The sequence below is a fragment of the Chelonus insularis genome, unplaced genomic scaffold (genome assembly GCF_013357705.1).
Source record: "Chelonus insularis isolate UGA/USDA-ARS -01 unplaced genomic scaffold, ASM1335770v1 contig_210_pilon, whole genome shotgun sequence".
Taxonomy (NCBI): domain Eukaryota; kingdom Metazoa; phylum Arthropoda; class Insecta; order Hymenoptera; family Braconidae; genus Chelonus; species Chelonus insularis.
In genome coordinates this window covers 33,459-50,861 of record NW_023276430.1, presented here as the reverse complement: position 1 = coordinate 50,861, position 17,403 = coordinate 33,459, and the positions used below count along the sequence as shown (strand labels likewise).

The 17,403-nt window shown below is 29.4% G+C and overlaps 5 protein-coding genes across 9 annotated transcripts; 2 read left to right on the top strand and 3 right to left on the bottom strand.

Moving 5' to 3' along the window:
• Window positions 1-541: 541 nt before the first annotated feature.
• Window positions 542-1,991, bottom strand: LOC118064486 (UPF0428 protein CXorf56 homolog). Its single transcript, XM_035079120.1, has 4 exons — window positions 1,730-1,991; window positions 1,380-1,536; window positions 1,077-1,305; window positions 542-978 (listed from the first exon to the last, which is right to left on the bottom strand). The coding sequence occupies exons 1-4, from the start codon at window positions 1,848-1,850 to the stop codon at window positions 829-831; spliced, it is 657 nt and encodes a 218-aa protein (XP_034935011.1). The 5' UTR covers window positions 1,851-1,991; the 3' UTR covers window positions 542-828.
• Window positions 1,992-2,052: 61 nt separating this feature from the next.
• pont (pontin) lies at window positions 2,053-3,935 on the top strand. Its single transcript, XM_035079134.1, has 3 exons — window positions 2,053-2,456; window positions 2,541-3,216; window positions 3,293-3,935. Exons 1-3 carry the CDS (start codon window positions 2,316-2,318, stop codon window positions 3,844-3,846), a joined length of 1,371 nt encoding a protein of 456 aa, XP_034935025.1. The 5' UTR covers window positions 2,053-2,315; the 3' UTR covers window positions 3,847-3,935.
• A 599-nt stretch (window positions 3,936-4,534) lies between these two features.
• On the bottom strand, window positions 4,535-13,480 carry LOC118064485 (uncharacterized). 5 transcript variants are annotated; one of them, XM_035079115.1, is made up of 6 exons: window positions 13,268-13,480; window positions 12,643-12,873; window positions 12,246-12,446; window positions 7,361-12,128; window positions 7,051-7,287; window positions 4,535-6,961 (listed from the first exon to the last, which is right to left on the bottom strand). In XM_035079115.1, the coding sequence occupies exons 2-6, from the start codon at window positions 12,840-12,842 to the stop codon at window positions 5,903-5,905; spliced, it is 6,465 nt and encodes a 2,154-aa protein (XP_034935006.1). In that variant the 5' UTR covers window positions 12,843-12,873; window positions 13,268-13,480; the 3' UTR covers window positions 4,535-5,902. The 5 variants fall into 5 exon arrangements, with proteins under 5 accessions (XP_034935006.1, XP_034935008.1, XP_034935010.1 ...); XM_035079117.1 differs by having other exon boundaries at window positions 13,273-13,480; XM_035079119.1 differs by having other exon boundaries at window positions 13,384-13,402.
• Window positions 13,481-13,705: 225 nt separating this feature from the next.
• LOC118064491 (broad-complex core protein isoforms 1/2/3/4/5-like) lies at window positions 13,706-15,959 on the top strand. The gene is made up of 7 exons (XM_035079131.1): window positions 13,706-13,724; window positions 13,818-14,306; window positions 14,422-14,640; window positions 14,720-14,902; window positions 14,995-15,298; window positions 15,361-15,438; window positions 15,527-15,959. The coding sequence occupies exons 3-7, from the start codon at window positions 14,440-14,442 to the stop codon at window positions 15,778-15,780; spliced, it is 1,020 nt and encodes a 339-aa protein (XP_034935022.1). The 5' UTR covers window positions 13,706-13,724; window positions 13,818-14,306; window positions 14,422-14,439; the 3' UTR covers window positions 15,781-15,959.
• On the bottom strand, window positions 15,942-16,785 carry ND-B17.2 (NADH dehydrogenase (ubiquinone) B17.2 subunit). The gene is made up of 3 exons (XM_035079133.1): window positions 16,631-16,785; window positions 16,412-16,494; window positions 15,942-16,324 (listed from the first exon to the last, which is right to left on the bottom strand). Exons 1-3 carry the CDS (start codon window positions 16,744-16,746, stop codon window positions 16,086-16,088), a joined length of 438 nt encoding a protein of 145 aa, XP_034935024.1. The 5' UTR covers window positions 16,747-16,785; the 3' UTR covers window positions 15,942-16,085.
• Window positions 16,786-17,403: the final 618 nt, after the last annotated feature.

Below are 17,403 nucleotides of genomic sequence, written 5' to 3'. Positions count from 1 at the left end.
CTCTCTTGCATGTGTAACTTAAAGGAATTACAACACAAAATCTTGGTAATAACATTGTACGATTTTAAAAATTTTACAATTTTAAACAATTGCTTATATTTCTCTAAATCTATGCATGTGTAACTTAGAGGAATTTCAACACTTAAAAATTCACAAATGTGTATCATCATCCAGCAAAATTGCATCACTGAATCCATTTTTCGTTGAAGGGAATATTAGAATTTGTTAATCGACCACCAACCCTGATCAATTCCCTTTCATCAAGATTATAGTTCGTCGTGCCCCATTTCGTACTGCTCGATATGGTATGCTTCCTACACGACTTAACAGAAAGTTGAAAAATTTGTCTAGTTTTTTTCTTTACAACTCAACTTTTATCTTGAGGATGAGGACAGGGAAAAAATAGCTGAGTAAAGAGTAAATACGATGAATGAAATTTTAGGCATAAGGTTAATACAGGGGCTAAGTAAAAAGATCATGCTACTCTTTGGAATAAAAATCAAGATGTTTATTCAACAAATTATTATTTAATTCATTTAATTTAGTTCAATTTAATCGAATAAATAACAAAATTTTAGCATAGACAAGAGAGAGTTATACGAATAATGTTTATCATTATAATAAAGTTCATTAAAATAAGCTTTATTTTCTATTGTAACATTAGAGAATGACCTTAGTAAGTACAATAAACAAGATCGTTTTTACCCTTTCGAATTTGAATGTTTCAGTTTTAAACTACATAGAGAAAGTGTTTTGTTACTAGTGTAGCAACAACAATGGATAAGGTAATCCCAGGTAACATTCGTCCAATCCCTTTGTTAAAAACAATTAAACGTCCAATAATGTGCCCCGTGGCCGTGTTCTCTTAATTGGATCTATCTCAGGTGGTGGCATTGCTTTTCTTTTTGTCATGCCTTTTCTTTCTAATTGTTTTTCAATTATTCGAGCATTATTTGCATAAGAATCAGCCACTTCTCGCTAAAAATGTTAAATTGGAAATTCGTTGAATTAGTTTAAATTGAAGATGAATTATGACACATAAAATTAATATTTAAATAAAATAATTATCAACTTACAGCTTCAATTTCATCTTCTTCTTCATCAATTGTTGATACAGTAACAGAACTAAATTTACCCATATTTTTAGTGTGTTTTGTGACCATTATTTTCTTTGGTTTTTCAACGGCAACTTGGTTATAAATATCACTAATTGGTCCTTCTCCAGAACTTTTAATTACTGCACCCTTAACGATGAAAACAATATTTGCAAAAGGATCATGCTTGTAATACAATAATAATCCACATCTGAAAATAATATATTTTATCAATAATGATGATTCAAGTTGAAGTTAGATATGTAAATGTTTTACATTACTTACTTTTTGCATTTTTGACGATGTTGTTTTTCGATTCCTTCTTGACGTTTTAGATAAACAATTTCATCAGGTTCACAGGTCATCTTATGAGCATGTTTGGTACCATCAATTACTCGAGCACCATCCCGTTTTCTCAATGGTAATTTTTCTATGGAACAATCTTGAAAAATGAAATCAATTTTTTTTCTATTAGTTAATTCTGCACAATACCAATGAAAATTTCAAATTAAATAATATTTTTACGTTATTTTTACATTGAATTTTTTTCTATTACTATATATTTTAAGTAATAAATTAAGAAACATATGTTGATTTCTTGTGTATTATAATAAATTGAAAAAAATTTAATTTACCTAAAATTAATGTCATTTGTCCACATAAACAATAGTAAATATGTAATGGTTTTTCTTCACTATATTCTTCTTGATCTTTTGTGTCAGAACAAATAATACTTCTTGACACTACTTTAGGCATTTTTATTTCTGTTATATTATTAATTACAAATTATGAGTATTAACTAGTTGATTTATTTACTAATAAAAAACAATGGTAAACATAACCTCAAATACATATAAACATCGCAGAAATTTCTTGTCTACAGACATTCCGTGTCTTTAGCCATCATACTTCTGTCACTTTTTATCACTTCAAGTCTTTTGCGCATGGTCAAGAATTCAGCGTGTCGTATAATTTGTCACGTGTATTAATTTCAATACTTCGATTGATTTGTTTATTACAAATTAATGTTGAACATTTATTTATATCAAATACTTATTTCATAAACATTAAGAATCTCTTGAAGTAATTGATACATTTTCTAGTGTGTAGTTTCTTGCAGTGTATATGAGCTTTATAAACATATATATATTGATAAATTGAAAGACGGTAACAGAAGCCGGCTCAGTGTTTTATCAATAATTTTGTGCTGAGATTAGAACGATGAAGATTGAAGAAGTTAAAAGCTCTGCAAAAACACAAAGAATTTCAGCCCATACTCATATAAAAGGTTTGGGTCTTGACGAAAATGGTGTTGCTATACAATCAGCAGCTGGATTAGTTGGTCAGGAGTTAGCTCGTGAGGTTAGAATATTTTATATCTATTAACAAAGTCAAGTAATCATTGATATAATTAATTTATTAAATTTTGAATTATAATAATTTCAGGCAGCAGGTTTTGTTGTAGATTTAATAAAATCTAAAAAAATGGCTGGTCGTGCTGTGTTATTAGCTGGCCCACCAGGAACTGGTAAAACTGCAATAGCTCTAGCGATTGCTCAAGAACTTGGAACCAAAGTACCTTTTTGTCCGATGGTTGGATCTGAGGTGTACAGTTCTGAAATTAAAAAAACAGAAGTGTTAATGGAAAATTTCAGACGAGCCATTGGTTTGAGAATCAAAGAAACAAAAGAAGTGTATGAGGGAGAAGTAACTGAGTTGACTCCGGTAGAGACAGAAAATCCTATCGGAGGATATGGAAAAACAGTATCACATGTTATTATTGGTTTAAAAACGGCAAAGGGTACAAAACAATTGAAACTAGACCCATCAATTTATCAATCATTACAAAAAGAAAAGGTTGAAACTGGCGATGTCATCTATATCGAAGCAAATAGCGGAGCTGTTAAGAGGCAAGGTAGAAGTGACAATTACGCTACTGAATTCGATTTAGAAGCAGAAGAATACGTTCCTTTACCAAAAGGTGATGTCCATAAAAAGAAGGAAGTTGTACAAGATGTTACATTACATGACCTTGATGTTGCAAATGCTAAACCACAAGGAGGACAAGATATTATGTCAATGATGGGACAATTAATGAAGCCAAAAAAAACTGAAATTACAGGTAACATTGTAACTGAATTTAATTTTTTCTATTATTTAAGTTAATTTTAACTAAATTAAATTTTTATTTTATATAGATAAATTGAGAAAAGAAATAAACAAAATTGTAAACCAATATATTGACCAAGGCATAGCTGAATTAGTACCAGGAGTTTTATTCATAGATGAAGTTCATATGCTAGATATTGAGACATTTACATATCTTCATCGTTCCCTTGAAAGTGCGATTGCTCCAATCGTAATATTTGCTACAAATAGAGGTCATTGTAATATCAGAGGAACAGATGACATTGTTTCACCTCACGGAATTCCCTTAGATCTTTTAGATCGATTAGTTATAATTCGAACACTTCCATATTCTAGAGCAGAAATTGAACAAATTATGAAATTACGAATTGCAACAGAAGGATTACAAATTGAAGACGAAGCTTTAAGTGCATTGGGAGAACTTGGAACAAGAACGACACTCAGATATGCGGTTCATTTGTTAACACCCGCAGCATTAACAGCTAAAATAAACGGAAGAACAATGATCAAAAAAGAAGATGTGGAAGAAGTTGATTCAATATTTTTAGATGCAAAATCTTCTGCGAAAATTCTTACTCAAAATAAAGATAAATTTATGATGTGAATAATTTATTTATGAAATCTTTATTATCTAATTTTCTATTGTATCACTTTATTATTTTCATTCAATAAATTCATCATTGACACAGATATAAACAATTGTATAATTATTGTTAAAATAGATTAAATGTATCAATGTCACTGTGTCGTTCTATTAAGCAATTTTGTGGTGTTTCTAGGAGTTCTATTATTGCTACACTCACATCATTTTTTGATGTACAATCCCGATGAAGAAGAGTGTTCATTTAGTCATCGACAGCATTAGAATTTTCACCGTTTTTCAACAAACTTTTAACAAGTTCTAGATATTCACTGATTCACAGTAGTTTTCACTGATTCAGTTTAAAAGACTAGAATGTTATTAAGACGTAAAGTCTTGTTAAACATGGCACAGACATAATTAGTGCAAAATCTTCCAATACTTCAAAGAATGTACAAAAACAACCCCAACTATGATACCGCGTTCTTAATCGGCTCAACTTATTCACAAATTGTTGCAACTAGAAAATTGTTATAAAATTGAGTTTTGTTTTTTTAATCAATTACAATAATTTTTTAAAAAATTGGTTAGTTAATAATACACATAAAGGTACCAATCAGTAGTTGTTTTATTAGAATATTATATTTAAATATTTTCATTAACGGTACATTAACATAAATATTTAAAATATATATAAATGACTAGATACAAATATTGCATAAAAATTTACATTGCAAAAAATATAAAGATCCAGTAAATAAATATAACTACGTAGAGTTCATAGGAGCTAATTAATAATATTTTTCCAACGTTAGTTTTTAACGGTTGAATATATTGGAAAGTTGCCAATCTTTACATGCCCGCATGATAATTCAATACTGCGATTGGCAAATAATATATATTTATCTATGTATATTAAATCAATATATATTCTTTGTTCGAGCCCATTTAAATTAAATAATGTAAAAAAAAGTTATAAACAATGTACATAAATTTATGGCAACGTTTTTACAATTGAAAATGCCGAAAATATATTCAAAAAACAATTTATACTTGTAAAAAACAAAAATAATTAATCGATTTAAGGCATATCAAGTGGTAATATATACATGTTTGAAAATGAGGTAAAACTTTACACAGAATTATAGATAAAGAAGTATGAAAAATTTGGAAAAGTATCTTGGAAAGTATGTGCACCGATTTTCAATGGAATGAAATAAGATAATAGCAATCAGTCCACTGGAAATATAGAAGTATAAATCTTTAATCATGAATTTTATTTTTAAATAAATATATGTATGTATAAACACCGTATGATGAGACGAACGTTCCCACGTTTTTTATATACTATAATAATATATATGACCACTCGTAATGTCTAAATACACAATTTAATAAATATGGCTCTGCGTGAAAATAACAAATAGTGAAAAATTCTAATATATTAATAACAAACTGGCCATATTATCTATTTTACTTGTTATTCCTAAGTATGCAGCCATTTAATGATAAAGTTAGTGATAAATAGCTCATCATGAGGAATCAATACAACGATAGAATCGAATTGCTTAGAGTAATGATTCATAATCATGTGTATTAGCATTAATTGAACATATTTATTCAATAGAATATAAAATAAATATTGATTATACTACTTAAATGTTATTTTAAGTTTTGCAAAAAGACTAAGCAGTCAAAACATGATTAATATTTTTAATAAATATAGCACTCATTTTCGATACAGTTTGAGACGTTTTAATAAATGCTACTTATTATTTTTCGATTCAAACCTATTTTAATTATCTGGTGCTCAGCATACAACTTATCGGTTAAATATTTATTATTAATCAAGATTCCCTATAGGAATTATCACTTTTCACGAGTCTTTATGAATCAATCAATTAAATTTGTATCAATGATCACAAAATTTGAAAAAAAAAAAAATTAAACTTTCTTCTTTGATAACTTTTTATAAACACCTATTAATTTTTTTTTTTAAACCAAATTTAGCAATCATTTATAAACTTTATTTACTTAGCTTTCATTTTTTCGAATTTTCTGAATGTTTATCCTTATTTTTTTAAGATGCCACTTGAGTTGTTTTCATATCAGATTTTTTTAGTATCGTAGGTTCGTCTTTTAAAAATGTTCCAGATCTTGAACCAACAGTCAGTTGTTTGATAACATCTCCATTCTGATATTTGAATTTTTTCGGCACTTCTGTATTTTTTGCCAAAGGTTTTTTATTTGCTTGTATTGCCCGACTTGGCCTATTGGTTCCATTAGATTTTGGAGATTGCTTGCTCGGGCTTTCACTACTAGAAGGATTAGTATCTTTTTTATCACGTTTTAGAGCAGGTAGAGTACTGGTAGAAGGTAAACTTTGACGTGAATTAACTTTAGGAATAACACCATTCATCATTTTACTAGAAATATCTGGAGTTTTTGCAGCATCTAAAAGGTTTTTCCTTAAATTAGGAGGACCATGATAAGCATTAATCGCTGCTACTCGATTACGACTAGCAGCCGTGGAATTTTCTATAGATCGACTAGCTCTACGAGTAACGGATAAAGGACTTTTTTGATTCACTGGAGGAGATGATTTTTTAGCACGTTCCATTGCTAAACTTTTAGCTGTAGGTCTTCCTAGCGTTGGAGACACTTTAGTCGAAATCACAGATTTTGGAGTTGTTACTTCAGTCATCAAACTATCAGCAGACATTGAAGTATCCATCTTACTAGATTTTTTCACAGTTAAAGTTTTTTTCTTGGGCTCTGCTAAAGAATCGACTGATAATCCAATTTCTGGATCTTTAGATTGAAGAGATGGAGACTCTGGACGAGTAATTCCGCAACTTTTACTCGTACCTTCTCTTTTAGGAGTAGACTTCACACCAGTAGAATCGGCTAAACTATCTGAAGATAAAGCTTTTACATCCTTCTTTGCTGCAACTTTTAACTTTGTGATTGGTTTCTTATCTACTGCGCGTTTCATGGCAGGACTTGATGTTCTTGATGAGTCAGATGACGATATGATAATTTTTCGGCGATGTTGAATATTTACACGCTCAGACAAAGATTGATGTGTTGTATCTTTTGGTACTGATTTATTTCTTGGTTCTAAATACCGTGATTTCACCTGAAAACAATTCAATGAAATATTGAATTACAAATACTTAGATTATTCAAGATACTTTTGTGAGATTAGATTTTATTCAAAATTTTTACCTCTAATTTATTCGGCCACGACTTAGGTCTAAATCCAGAATCAGATGCTAGAAATTTGACATCTTGCATTTTACGTTCCATGGGATCACTTTTTGGTTTTGGTGGAATTTTTTTAATGACCGGAGCAGTAGTTGATGGCTTCAATACTTTATTATTTTGTTCAGTAGCAGTCATTTTTCCTTTTTTTGATTCTAAATTTCGATTAGTTACATTACGATTCGATGGAGTTTTGGAATCCTACAAATATTCAAATAATTAATATTTTAAATTTATTTTAAATATATAAGTTAATCGAAATCAAAAAATATACCTGAACTAAATTAGAATGTTTCGAAGACTTTTTCAAGGGTTCATGTGGAAGAATCACTAAACAAGCAAGTTCTTGAATTCTCCTTCTCAATTCAAGATCCATTTTTAACCATGTAGTTGTTCTTGCAGCTCTTGAAGCTTCTTTGACTAAACATTTTTCGACTCTACTTTGAATTTTTTCTAGAAAATCAATAAATAATGATCCCCATTGTGGTTTCTGTAGCTCATCTGAATGTATCGTTGTTAATAGTTTGTGTAATTTGGTGTAACTTTTACATGCTTGATCAGGAGGTAATTGATCAGCTGCTGAAAGAACATTATCTTCTAATCGACTAATGTTCCAAGTAAGGTCTCTTCCAAGAGCTTGAAAACTATCATTACTTAAAACACTTGAAAAATTGTCAGAAAGAAATTTTAAAGCAGCTTCTAAAAGATTAGAAACCATTCTAAAAACTGGCTCTGCCCACCGTACATTAGGAAGAGTTGCTAATAATTTATCACAATCCATTATCGTTTGAAGTACATTATCAGCCGACATGTGAACAATATGTTGATGATAACACTTATCCATAAGTTCTCTTGGTAATGCTGCGAATGCCTTGCAAGGCCAAATACGTACAAAATGTCTAGTAATCCATCGTAGAGATTTCCTGTAGATTTCATCAAGACCATAAGCAGCAGCAAGTGGCATACACTCTAAAACACCCACTGCACATAATTGGCAAGGTTTATGGAAAAGATGACAGTATTTTATTTTAATAGTATAACCGATAACTTCTTTCAGTCCTTCTAAACAAAGCATATCTGCTAGAGTAGCCAATTCTACAATGCTAATCGAATCAGGAATATTGCTTTCTCCACTATAAATATGGCATAAAGCAAAATGAACGGAAGAATAAGAATATCCTTGAAGAGATATAATATTTCCAGCATTCTCAATCCAACCACCACTAAGAATAGCTGCGAAATACTGGCACCTAGAACTAAGAATACATTTATGAGCACGAATTCTTCGTCCACCAACATCTATAGTTACATCGGGGTTGATCTCTTCTAAAAACATTCTCAATAAGTCTTCACCAAGTCGATTATAAGGTTTTGTGTTAGCAAAACTAGATGTTTCAGTTTCTTCTGTACTAATATCTGCTCCTGAACGGCCCATACTACTCTGCATACTACTGAGATCTGATTCAGATATAATGCCATCACCATCACCTTCATTTCCAAATTCTTCAATAGGAGATTTATGTTTAGCAGGTAAAGATGTGCTCATAATTGATGTAAACTTTCTTGTAGGAATTCTCATTTGGCAAGAACCTGTTGTTCGATTCATAGCTAATTTGCTTTCAACCCAAGACATTTCTGGAATGCTATTACTCATTCTATAACGTGAGTTTCGAGATTTAATATTTTCTTCAATTTCTACTTTATCTTTTATTGGAGCTTTATCCAAATCTGATAGCCTTACAAATCCGGAACAAGAAGCTTTACTCTCTTTTTCGTCATTTAATTTCGTATTAGAATCACTGGGCATGTCTTCACAGCTAGTTTCTAGATTTCCATATTCAGGCTTGTCAAACTCACATTCAATCTTTTTGATAGTTTCTGTCAAAGATTTGTGAGTCTCTAATATTTTCGTCGATTTTGAATTTTCTCGTCGCTTTTCTTTAAAAGCAGATCGACTTCGATAATTTCCAAGATCTAAATCTTGATTATCACTTCCTGGAGATGGTCCACTATTACTTCCACTACTGATATCAAAGGTTTCACTTTTTCTCGTATGGCCTTCAGTACTCTCTGTAGCTGTTTTTTCCCAAGTAGATATCTCTGATTGATCATCCTCAAAAGCTTTAGGATCCATCGATGCTTCAAAGCTAGAATTGATTACTTCAGAAGTTCTGCTAGAATCTTTAAATTCTTCGCGTTTTAAAGAACTATGACGATCATCATTAAGTAATTCTACATGAGAATTCGGGGGCGTGTCTCTCATTTCATTATCGAAACTCGAAAAAGACACGTCAACTTTACTACTCTTTCCTGTTGATAACATTGACAGATGAAGAGATGTCGATTTTTCGTGGTTTAATGAAGCTTTTAAACTACTTGATTTATCCTGCAGAATTTTGTCAATTCCCGGTTCAATTGATATACTATGAGCTCGTTTATGTTCTTGAGAAAAAGCTATATCTTCAGTCAGTTTGCTATTTTGATTTTGTGATTTGTCAACATTCCAAGAATGCCTTTGTAAAACTGGCCGAGATGTTGAAAGGGTTCTTCGTCTTACAACTGGAGAATCTGATTCAATGAACATAAAGACACTTGATTTTTTATCTTTCGAACGAGATTCATTTGATGAAGAAGATCCACCACCAGAACCATGCCCAGAATTATTTTCGTCTTCTGTTGAACGATGTGGAAGTCGATGTAATTTTTTTTCTTTTGTGTCTTCTTCATAGCTTTTACGATTGGGCTCATTCAAGTCAATAAACATTGAGAAAATATTTTTCTTTTCACTACTTTCACCTGAATGTTCCTTCAAATTATTAATTTCTTTTTTTTCACATTTATTGATAGTTTTTTCAGTCTTCGAAATATCAATAAAAAATTCACAAGATTGTTTTGGGATATCTTTATTAGATTCTGTTTGTTTTTCACTACTTAATACTTTTGTCGAATTATTAATATCTTTTAAATTAACAAAAAATCCCAAACTTCCTTGTTTTTCTGATGATTTCACTTTAGATGAATTTTTATTACTTGAATCTGAGAAAGAATAACTTTGAGACATACTACTCGAAGAAGATCCATTAACAGATTTTAAATTACTCTTACAGTCACTCATATCAACTACCCACGTGGTCATTGATGATGACATACGGGTAGGTTTAATTTCTTTTAATGGATGATCAGAGAGTACAGAACCCCCTGACACGATTGGAGTTGATTCAGTTTTTCTTCGAACAGTAGGACTGTCTGTGGGTCTCGAATAATCATTAGTGCAAACGCCTCCAGAAACTATAGGGGTCATTTCATCTCTTTTAGTTCTTTTCATTACTCCCAAACGATTTCCTTGTGATGAAGGATTTAAAGTTATTGGTAAACTGTTACAATCCGCAGTAGAGTTATCATCTGTTTCTGAATTATCAGCTAAAAATTTGTCACTTGCACTTTTTGTTATTGGATAATTTTTGTCTGAATTGTTTGCGTGATTTGAGTTATCATTATTGAATGATTTCGATGAAGTTCCAGCAGATTGTGAGTAATAAAATACTTCATTTAAACTGCCAGAATATTCAATATCTCTATTTTCTTGATTTTTGTGTGCTGAATCAGAAAAGTATGACATGGAAGGATAATTTTTGCCATTAAATGTTAAATCATCATCAACGCGATGGCTTGAGTATTGTGGAATTGAATTTTTAAATATTAAATGACCTTGTCGACGTTCATCTTCTTGACGAAAACGTGATAGAAGTTTATCACCTGATTCTAATTCAAATGTGTTACACCTTACTAAAGAATACTGAGAGTCTTGAGTATTATCAATATTGATAGCTATTAAATCATCATTATCATTTTCTTCATTTTCGTATTGGGCTTTTTTGTTATTATCAATACATGGCGAAGGATGATTACTTTCTCCGCTATCTGCTTCTTTTATCTCTACTACTAAAGCTTCTTTTTCAATCGGTTTTTCTTCTGTAGCAGAATCAATACGTTTTATTTTTTTTGTTTCTGAAACCGGCTTTAAATATTCTACGAGTTTTAATTCACGTTCAAATTTTGCTGTTGATTCATGTCCACTTGATAATGCAGTCTTTCGAATTAAGTTACTGCTTTGTTTTTCTTGACTTCCAGATGGTGATTGAATATGACTGACATTTCCTTGTAATTTTATTAAACTAATTTGAGATTGATCTTCACTTTTTTTCGAACAAGTTACTTCATTGTCGTCATTAAGGCTTGATGCATCTATAAAGTAATAATTATTCACGCTAGAAGAACTCGTGTTTAATGTAAGAGCACTGGAATGAGGTATGACATGATGTTCATTATCAGTTGTAACATTTCGTATTTTTGAATTAAAGCTTTTATCTTTTTCAGATGTATTAGAATATTCTTGTCTATCTATATTCGTTACTGGTGATGAGTTTCCTGGCTCTATAAATTCAAATGAACTTGTTGGAACAAATGAACAACTCTGCTCATTATCATTAGAGTCTGATTCATAGAATGGTTCATTTAATACTTCGTTTTCATAACGAGTAATATCATCAATTTCACAGTTCTCCAATTCTCGGTCAGTCCGATCATAATTTGATTGTGATATATTTTTTTCTATTTTGCTGACGCTGCACACACAATCATCATTTGATATGGTTCCTGCTACCTTATTCTCTATGAGGTCTTGATGACACCAGTCTTTTCGATAGCTTGGAGTAGTTTTATTCCCTCTTTCTACATCTCCACTAACAGAAACTCGAATAAAGTCATCATCAGTAGATACACAATCAGTCACATGTGACTCTTCAATATCAGTTCCAGAATTTTCAGACTCTGTATTCTCGTGAAAACTGATTGATCCTGTTTCTAATCCGGAATCTGCCATATCTGAAGTATTAGGACTTAAATCAACTGCATCATCAGTTTCATTTGATACATTTACTTCTAAAAATGGATTAATCACGTCTAGATTATTTTCAATATGAAATATGAGTTGTATCAATCGTTGTTCCTCCTTTGAGATATCCGAATTACAATATAAAAGTCTGGAAATATATTAATATTATTGAATCAGTTAGGTAAAAATGATATTGAAAATATCGATAATTGTTAAAAATATACCATAAATGATTATTGATTGAATGAAAAATATATTTTTATACCTTATAAATTCAGTAATTTGTTGATAAATTTCAGTTATATTTAAGTAGCATTGAATTGGACTGGTATTGGTAGTAAAGTATTTGTTTTTTAATACATGGTATAAATGTGGAGATCGTGCTTTAAAAATACAACTATTTATTTCAAGTACATCTGACTTATGTAAAATGCATAGATCTGTATGTATACACTCCTTGAGTATTCTATAATATAACAAAATATTTGGTAGTTATTCAACGTTATTTCCCAGTGATCACAAGAGAATGTTTTTGAAATTCTAACGTATTTAACTATCAATTAGAGTAACCATGAATAATTCTATAAATATTGTAATGATTTTTTTTTAAATATTTACCCTACAAAATATGATTTTATTATAAAACAATAAATTATTGTTACCTGAATATATCTTTTTGAAAATCGTCAATGCTTTTAGTGTTGGTATTTTTATATTCTTTTTTTTGTTTTGTCTTAAAAATTTCACTCGATGTTGTTTGAAATTTGACAGCAATTTTGTAGTGAAATAATGAGTGTGAACATGTTCTTACTTTATTTAAACTTCCTTGCTTCCTTTTATCAATGCCAGCGCCTTTAGCCATGAGTTGAATCTACTCTTCCATATTTATCTATCTATAAAATTGACAACTATTATAACTAAAATTGACTGTATTAAAGAAACTGAATTTTAAAGTTTCATGAATACTATTTATTACTGTAAAATAACTAAGAAAAAGCCTTTTGATAAGGTCGAATTTTCATTTATATCACATCAAACTACGTTATAATCAAATAAAAACCAATATGTTGAGAACTAATTAAAACTTTGTTGGTTACAATATTCATTAATAAAAGTAGTAACGTCACTCAAATAAAATTAATTAGATTTTACCCTCATTAGGTGACACGAAATAAGTTGTAAACTAGTTTATTAAAAAAAGGGAATTAAGAATGCTTCCACTGGAGATCCCAATTTCAATAGTTTATTGATCGTAACACACGTATGTATACATATATTTATATATACCTTACGTTTTCACATCGTCTTTGCAGGTTGTTTTTGGAATTACACTAATTCCACTTAAATAACAACGTGTATGAAATACTAATAATAGAAAATTTCACAGTAAATTTAATTATTACTTTATAACGCAAATTTGCGCTGTTTTTTATTATTCAGATATCTTCATTCACAAAAAAAAATACATGTTTCCAATAAGCATGTAAACGATTAACTTTAAAGCAGAGGGCGCTGAGAATCTTCGCTATTGGATAATTTTAATTTGTTGAACAAAATACAAAAATTTTTAAATAAAAATCTATTTTTGCAAACGAAATTTTAATTATTCGTTTATTTATGTATTTTTTTATAAATTTAATAGTTAAAAAAATCTAATATCTTAATAGTTAATATCATATTTATTTATTGACAATTTTAAATAAATAATTCCTAATTTTTCGTATTTGTGGTTATTTACTTATACGTATATATATTTTTATTAATATTTTTTGTTTAATTTATATGGTGTTTGTGTTAATTTATCTATAATTATGTTAAAAATTTTTAATTTTTTCAGTCGTCTTTTTTCATATACTTTTTGTATAGGCATTGTTTTTGTATATTTTTAAAAAGAACAATTTTATTTGGTTTCATTAACTAAAAAAAAAACTACAAAAAGTAAACAACGATTGCAACGCCACTTATAATCGTGATGATTCAGCTTACATATTAGCTGTAACTGGCTGCAGTAAAAATGTCATCTTTTGCTTTGTTTTTATCCACGTATAAAAAAATCATTCCATGTATATATGTATATATACATTGAATCTTCAAACAATAATAATAATATTATTAATACCAATCCACTGAATCTTTCAATAATGATGTTAGATTGATGTCATGGTCTATCATAACGTTTACTGATATTATTGCAAATAATAAGAACAAATTCAAATTTATCATTCAAATGACTGAAATGATTTTTTTGTTTAAGTATTAATATATCTCAGTGTTAAATTAGAATGAATTCTTAATTTTTTTTATAAAAAAATTTTGATATATTTCAGTAAGTAAAAATTTTATGGTATTAATTAAACTTTTATAAACTCCAGATTAATTTATAACAAAAAATTATACTGAACAAATGAATTGATAAAAAGACATAATTTATTTCTAATTAGCTAACATCTTGGGTAGAAATGACTCCAAAAAATACACTTTCCAATGAACAATTTGCTTTGAAATGGAATAATCATTCAAGCAATTTATCTTTAGGTTTTTTATCATATTTAACGAATAAATATTTAGTTGATGTAACCCTTGCTGTTGAGGGACAACTAATTCAAGCTCATAAACTTGTTCTCTCTATCTGTAGCCCATACTTCCAAGATATTTTTAAGGTAAACATCATAATAAATATAAAAAAAAAAATAAATAGACTTATTTTTATAAAAGTCATTACCAAAAACTTATTTTTAGGATAATCCCTGCCAACATCCAGTAGTGATTCTGAGAGATATGAAATATACTGAAATTGATTCATTATTGAAATTCATGTATCAAGGAGAAGTCAACATCAAGCATGAGGAGCTTGAAAATTTTTTAAAAGTTGCTGAAGCTTTAAAAGTGAAAGGACTTACAATAGAGAATAATAAAAACAATGTTCGTTTCATGTAATTTTAGTTAAATTATAAGTAATTATAAAGGATATTTATTCCAATCTATAAATACTTACAGTATGTTTAACTTCATAGGAAAAAGATAACGAAACTAAATTAGAAAAACATTCTAATGAAACTTTGGAGTCTAAGCAAGTTGATAAGACAAGTCACTTAGAATTGATTCAATGTGAACGTTCTTTAAAACGCCCTAAAAACTCCATTCCTACGAGGGCTAATAAAAAAACTATAAAATCTTCGTTTAGCATAGACGATGAATCTTCACCACAAATTTTATTAGAAGTTGACGATAATAATTTAGCCGAAGATAGTATTTCTTATTCAAAGAATAATTTAATTAATATAAATGAGAATTCGATTAAAGCTGAACACAACGATGGTAAAAAAAATATCTAGAATTTTTTTGCTTATATTTATTGACAAAATTTATTTGTTTCATAGATTATTCCCTAGATTCGATTCAACAAGTAAATGATCCCAATGGAGAAAATGATCCTGATAAGTCAATACAACCTTCGAGTAGGACTTGAAATGAATATTTTTCAATATTTATTATGCTTTCGTTTTAATAATAAACAAGATCATTAATGAATTTCATAATCTACAGATAGCACCGAACCTGTAGTAACTTACAGGCTGTCAACTCGAGGACGTCCACAATTAGTTCATAAAGGATATGTTTATAATCTGACATCTCGTTCAGAAGTGCTGAACCGATCACATTATCGATGTGCAGAACAACATCGAGGTTGTCGTGGTAAATGTGCTGTAATTGAAGAACAATTCATGCCAACAGGTGTTTATGATCATAATCATGCACCAGGGTATCAATCTGAAAAAGATTATAAGAAAAAGAAGTAACTGAAAATAAATAAGTGTAATTCTACTTCATTTTTGTGATTCAGAAAAGTTTTAATTTTAAAAACAATTAGTGTAAGAATTTTACCATTTCTTTTTGTTTAGGGGTTTTACACATATGTAAATATATATTTATTCAAATGAAAATGTTGGAAAATTTAAAATACATCCAATCTAATAAGACTTATTTATTCACACAAAGTCGTATTTTTCTACAATATTGACATATTTTGTATTGAATATTGTAGAATCTTATACTATAAATAAAGTATTTATTAACATTCATTTTCTTTTAAACTATTAAAGCTCTATGATGGCTTCCAAGCTTCGATTTTTGGCTTGGTTGTACTGTAGGGCATATAAGCTTCTTTCGTGCCAGACATGTTTTCTTTATGATCAATCATCCATTTATAATTTGGTCTAGAAGGATCATTGAATGGTAATAGATCAGTTCTGTAGTGCAACCAACCATGCCATTCTGGCGATACTTGTGATCCATCATAATTCATCCCTACATGATCTGCATAAATTACCCAACGATTTTGCCCTGTCACAAGAAATTAAATTTGTGAAATGAAAAGATTAGTTATCACGTATGATTCGAAAGTACATAAAACCAATTTGATTGTTTTACCCCAAATATAAAAGTTATTTTCATAATAACGATTTCCATATTTGTCGACACCAACTAAATTTCCCCATTTTAAATCATCAGTCCTGAAGATAAAACAATATTCAATTAATTTCGTATTTCGCAATAGAAAAAATAAATCGTATAATTGATATCTCAGCTTATTGAAAAGACAGCTTGCCAAATGCAATTTCGCACAACTAAAATAATTCTTTGAATTACCTGAATAATGTTGATAAAATTTTTATTGGATTTGGACCATTTTGTTTAATAATGCGTCCTATATTCACTAATATATCAAACTGACCTTTAATAATTGCACCCGGAGTAGGTTTCATTTTTGCATTATGTAAATAAGAACAAACTCAAAATTTTTGGTTATGTTTAGAAACTAAAAAAAGACCAGTCGATATTATCAAGAACTGTGTTATCATACGATGGTAAAAGTTACGATAAATGAATTCAGCATCTCTTGCCCGAACGTTTAGTATGAACTTCGACAACGTGATGTCACTACTTGTTAAGTATCAACTCGCCAATAATATGAAATTCAAAAAGACTGGACATGTATTTTTTTTGTATTTTATTTGGTAATATGTTTAAATTTCTGACATGTTACACGAAATGACGAAAGAATTCATTTCATGAGATAAGGCAAAGATTCTATTTAACTTCTACAGATAATGATACATCACATTACGTGCACTTTAGTACCACATATATTAGCAGAATACATCACCTGGGTTGGCTAAACGTACTTTCAACCGATAATGAAAATAATGGTAATAAAAATCTTTTATTTAACAATTATTTATTAGAAATATTTATAAATACTAAAATGTTAACAAAGAATAATTTCTTACATTCACAATCAGAGCTAATTTAGCTTATATAATATTCTATGGACGAGACTGCTCATCATTTAATAGATTCCTGACATGACTTGATGAAGGCCTTCAACTCACTGATGCTTACAGAAATGAATATGCAGTCTA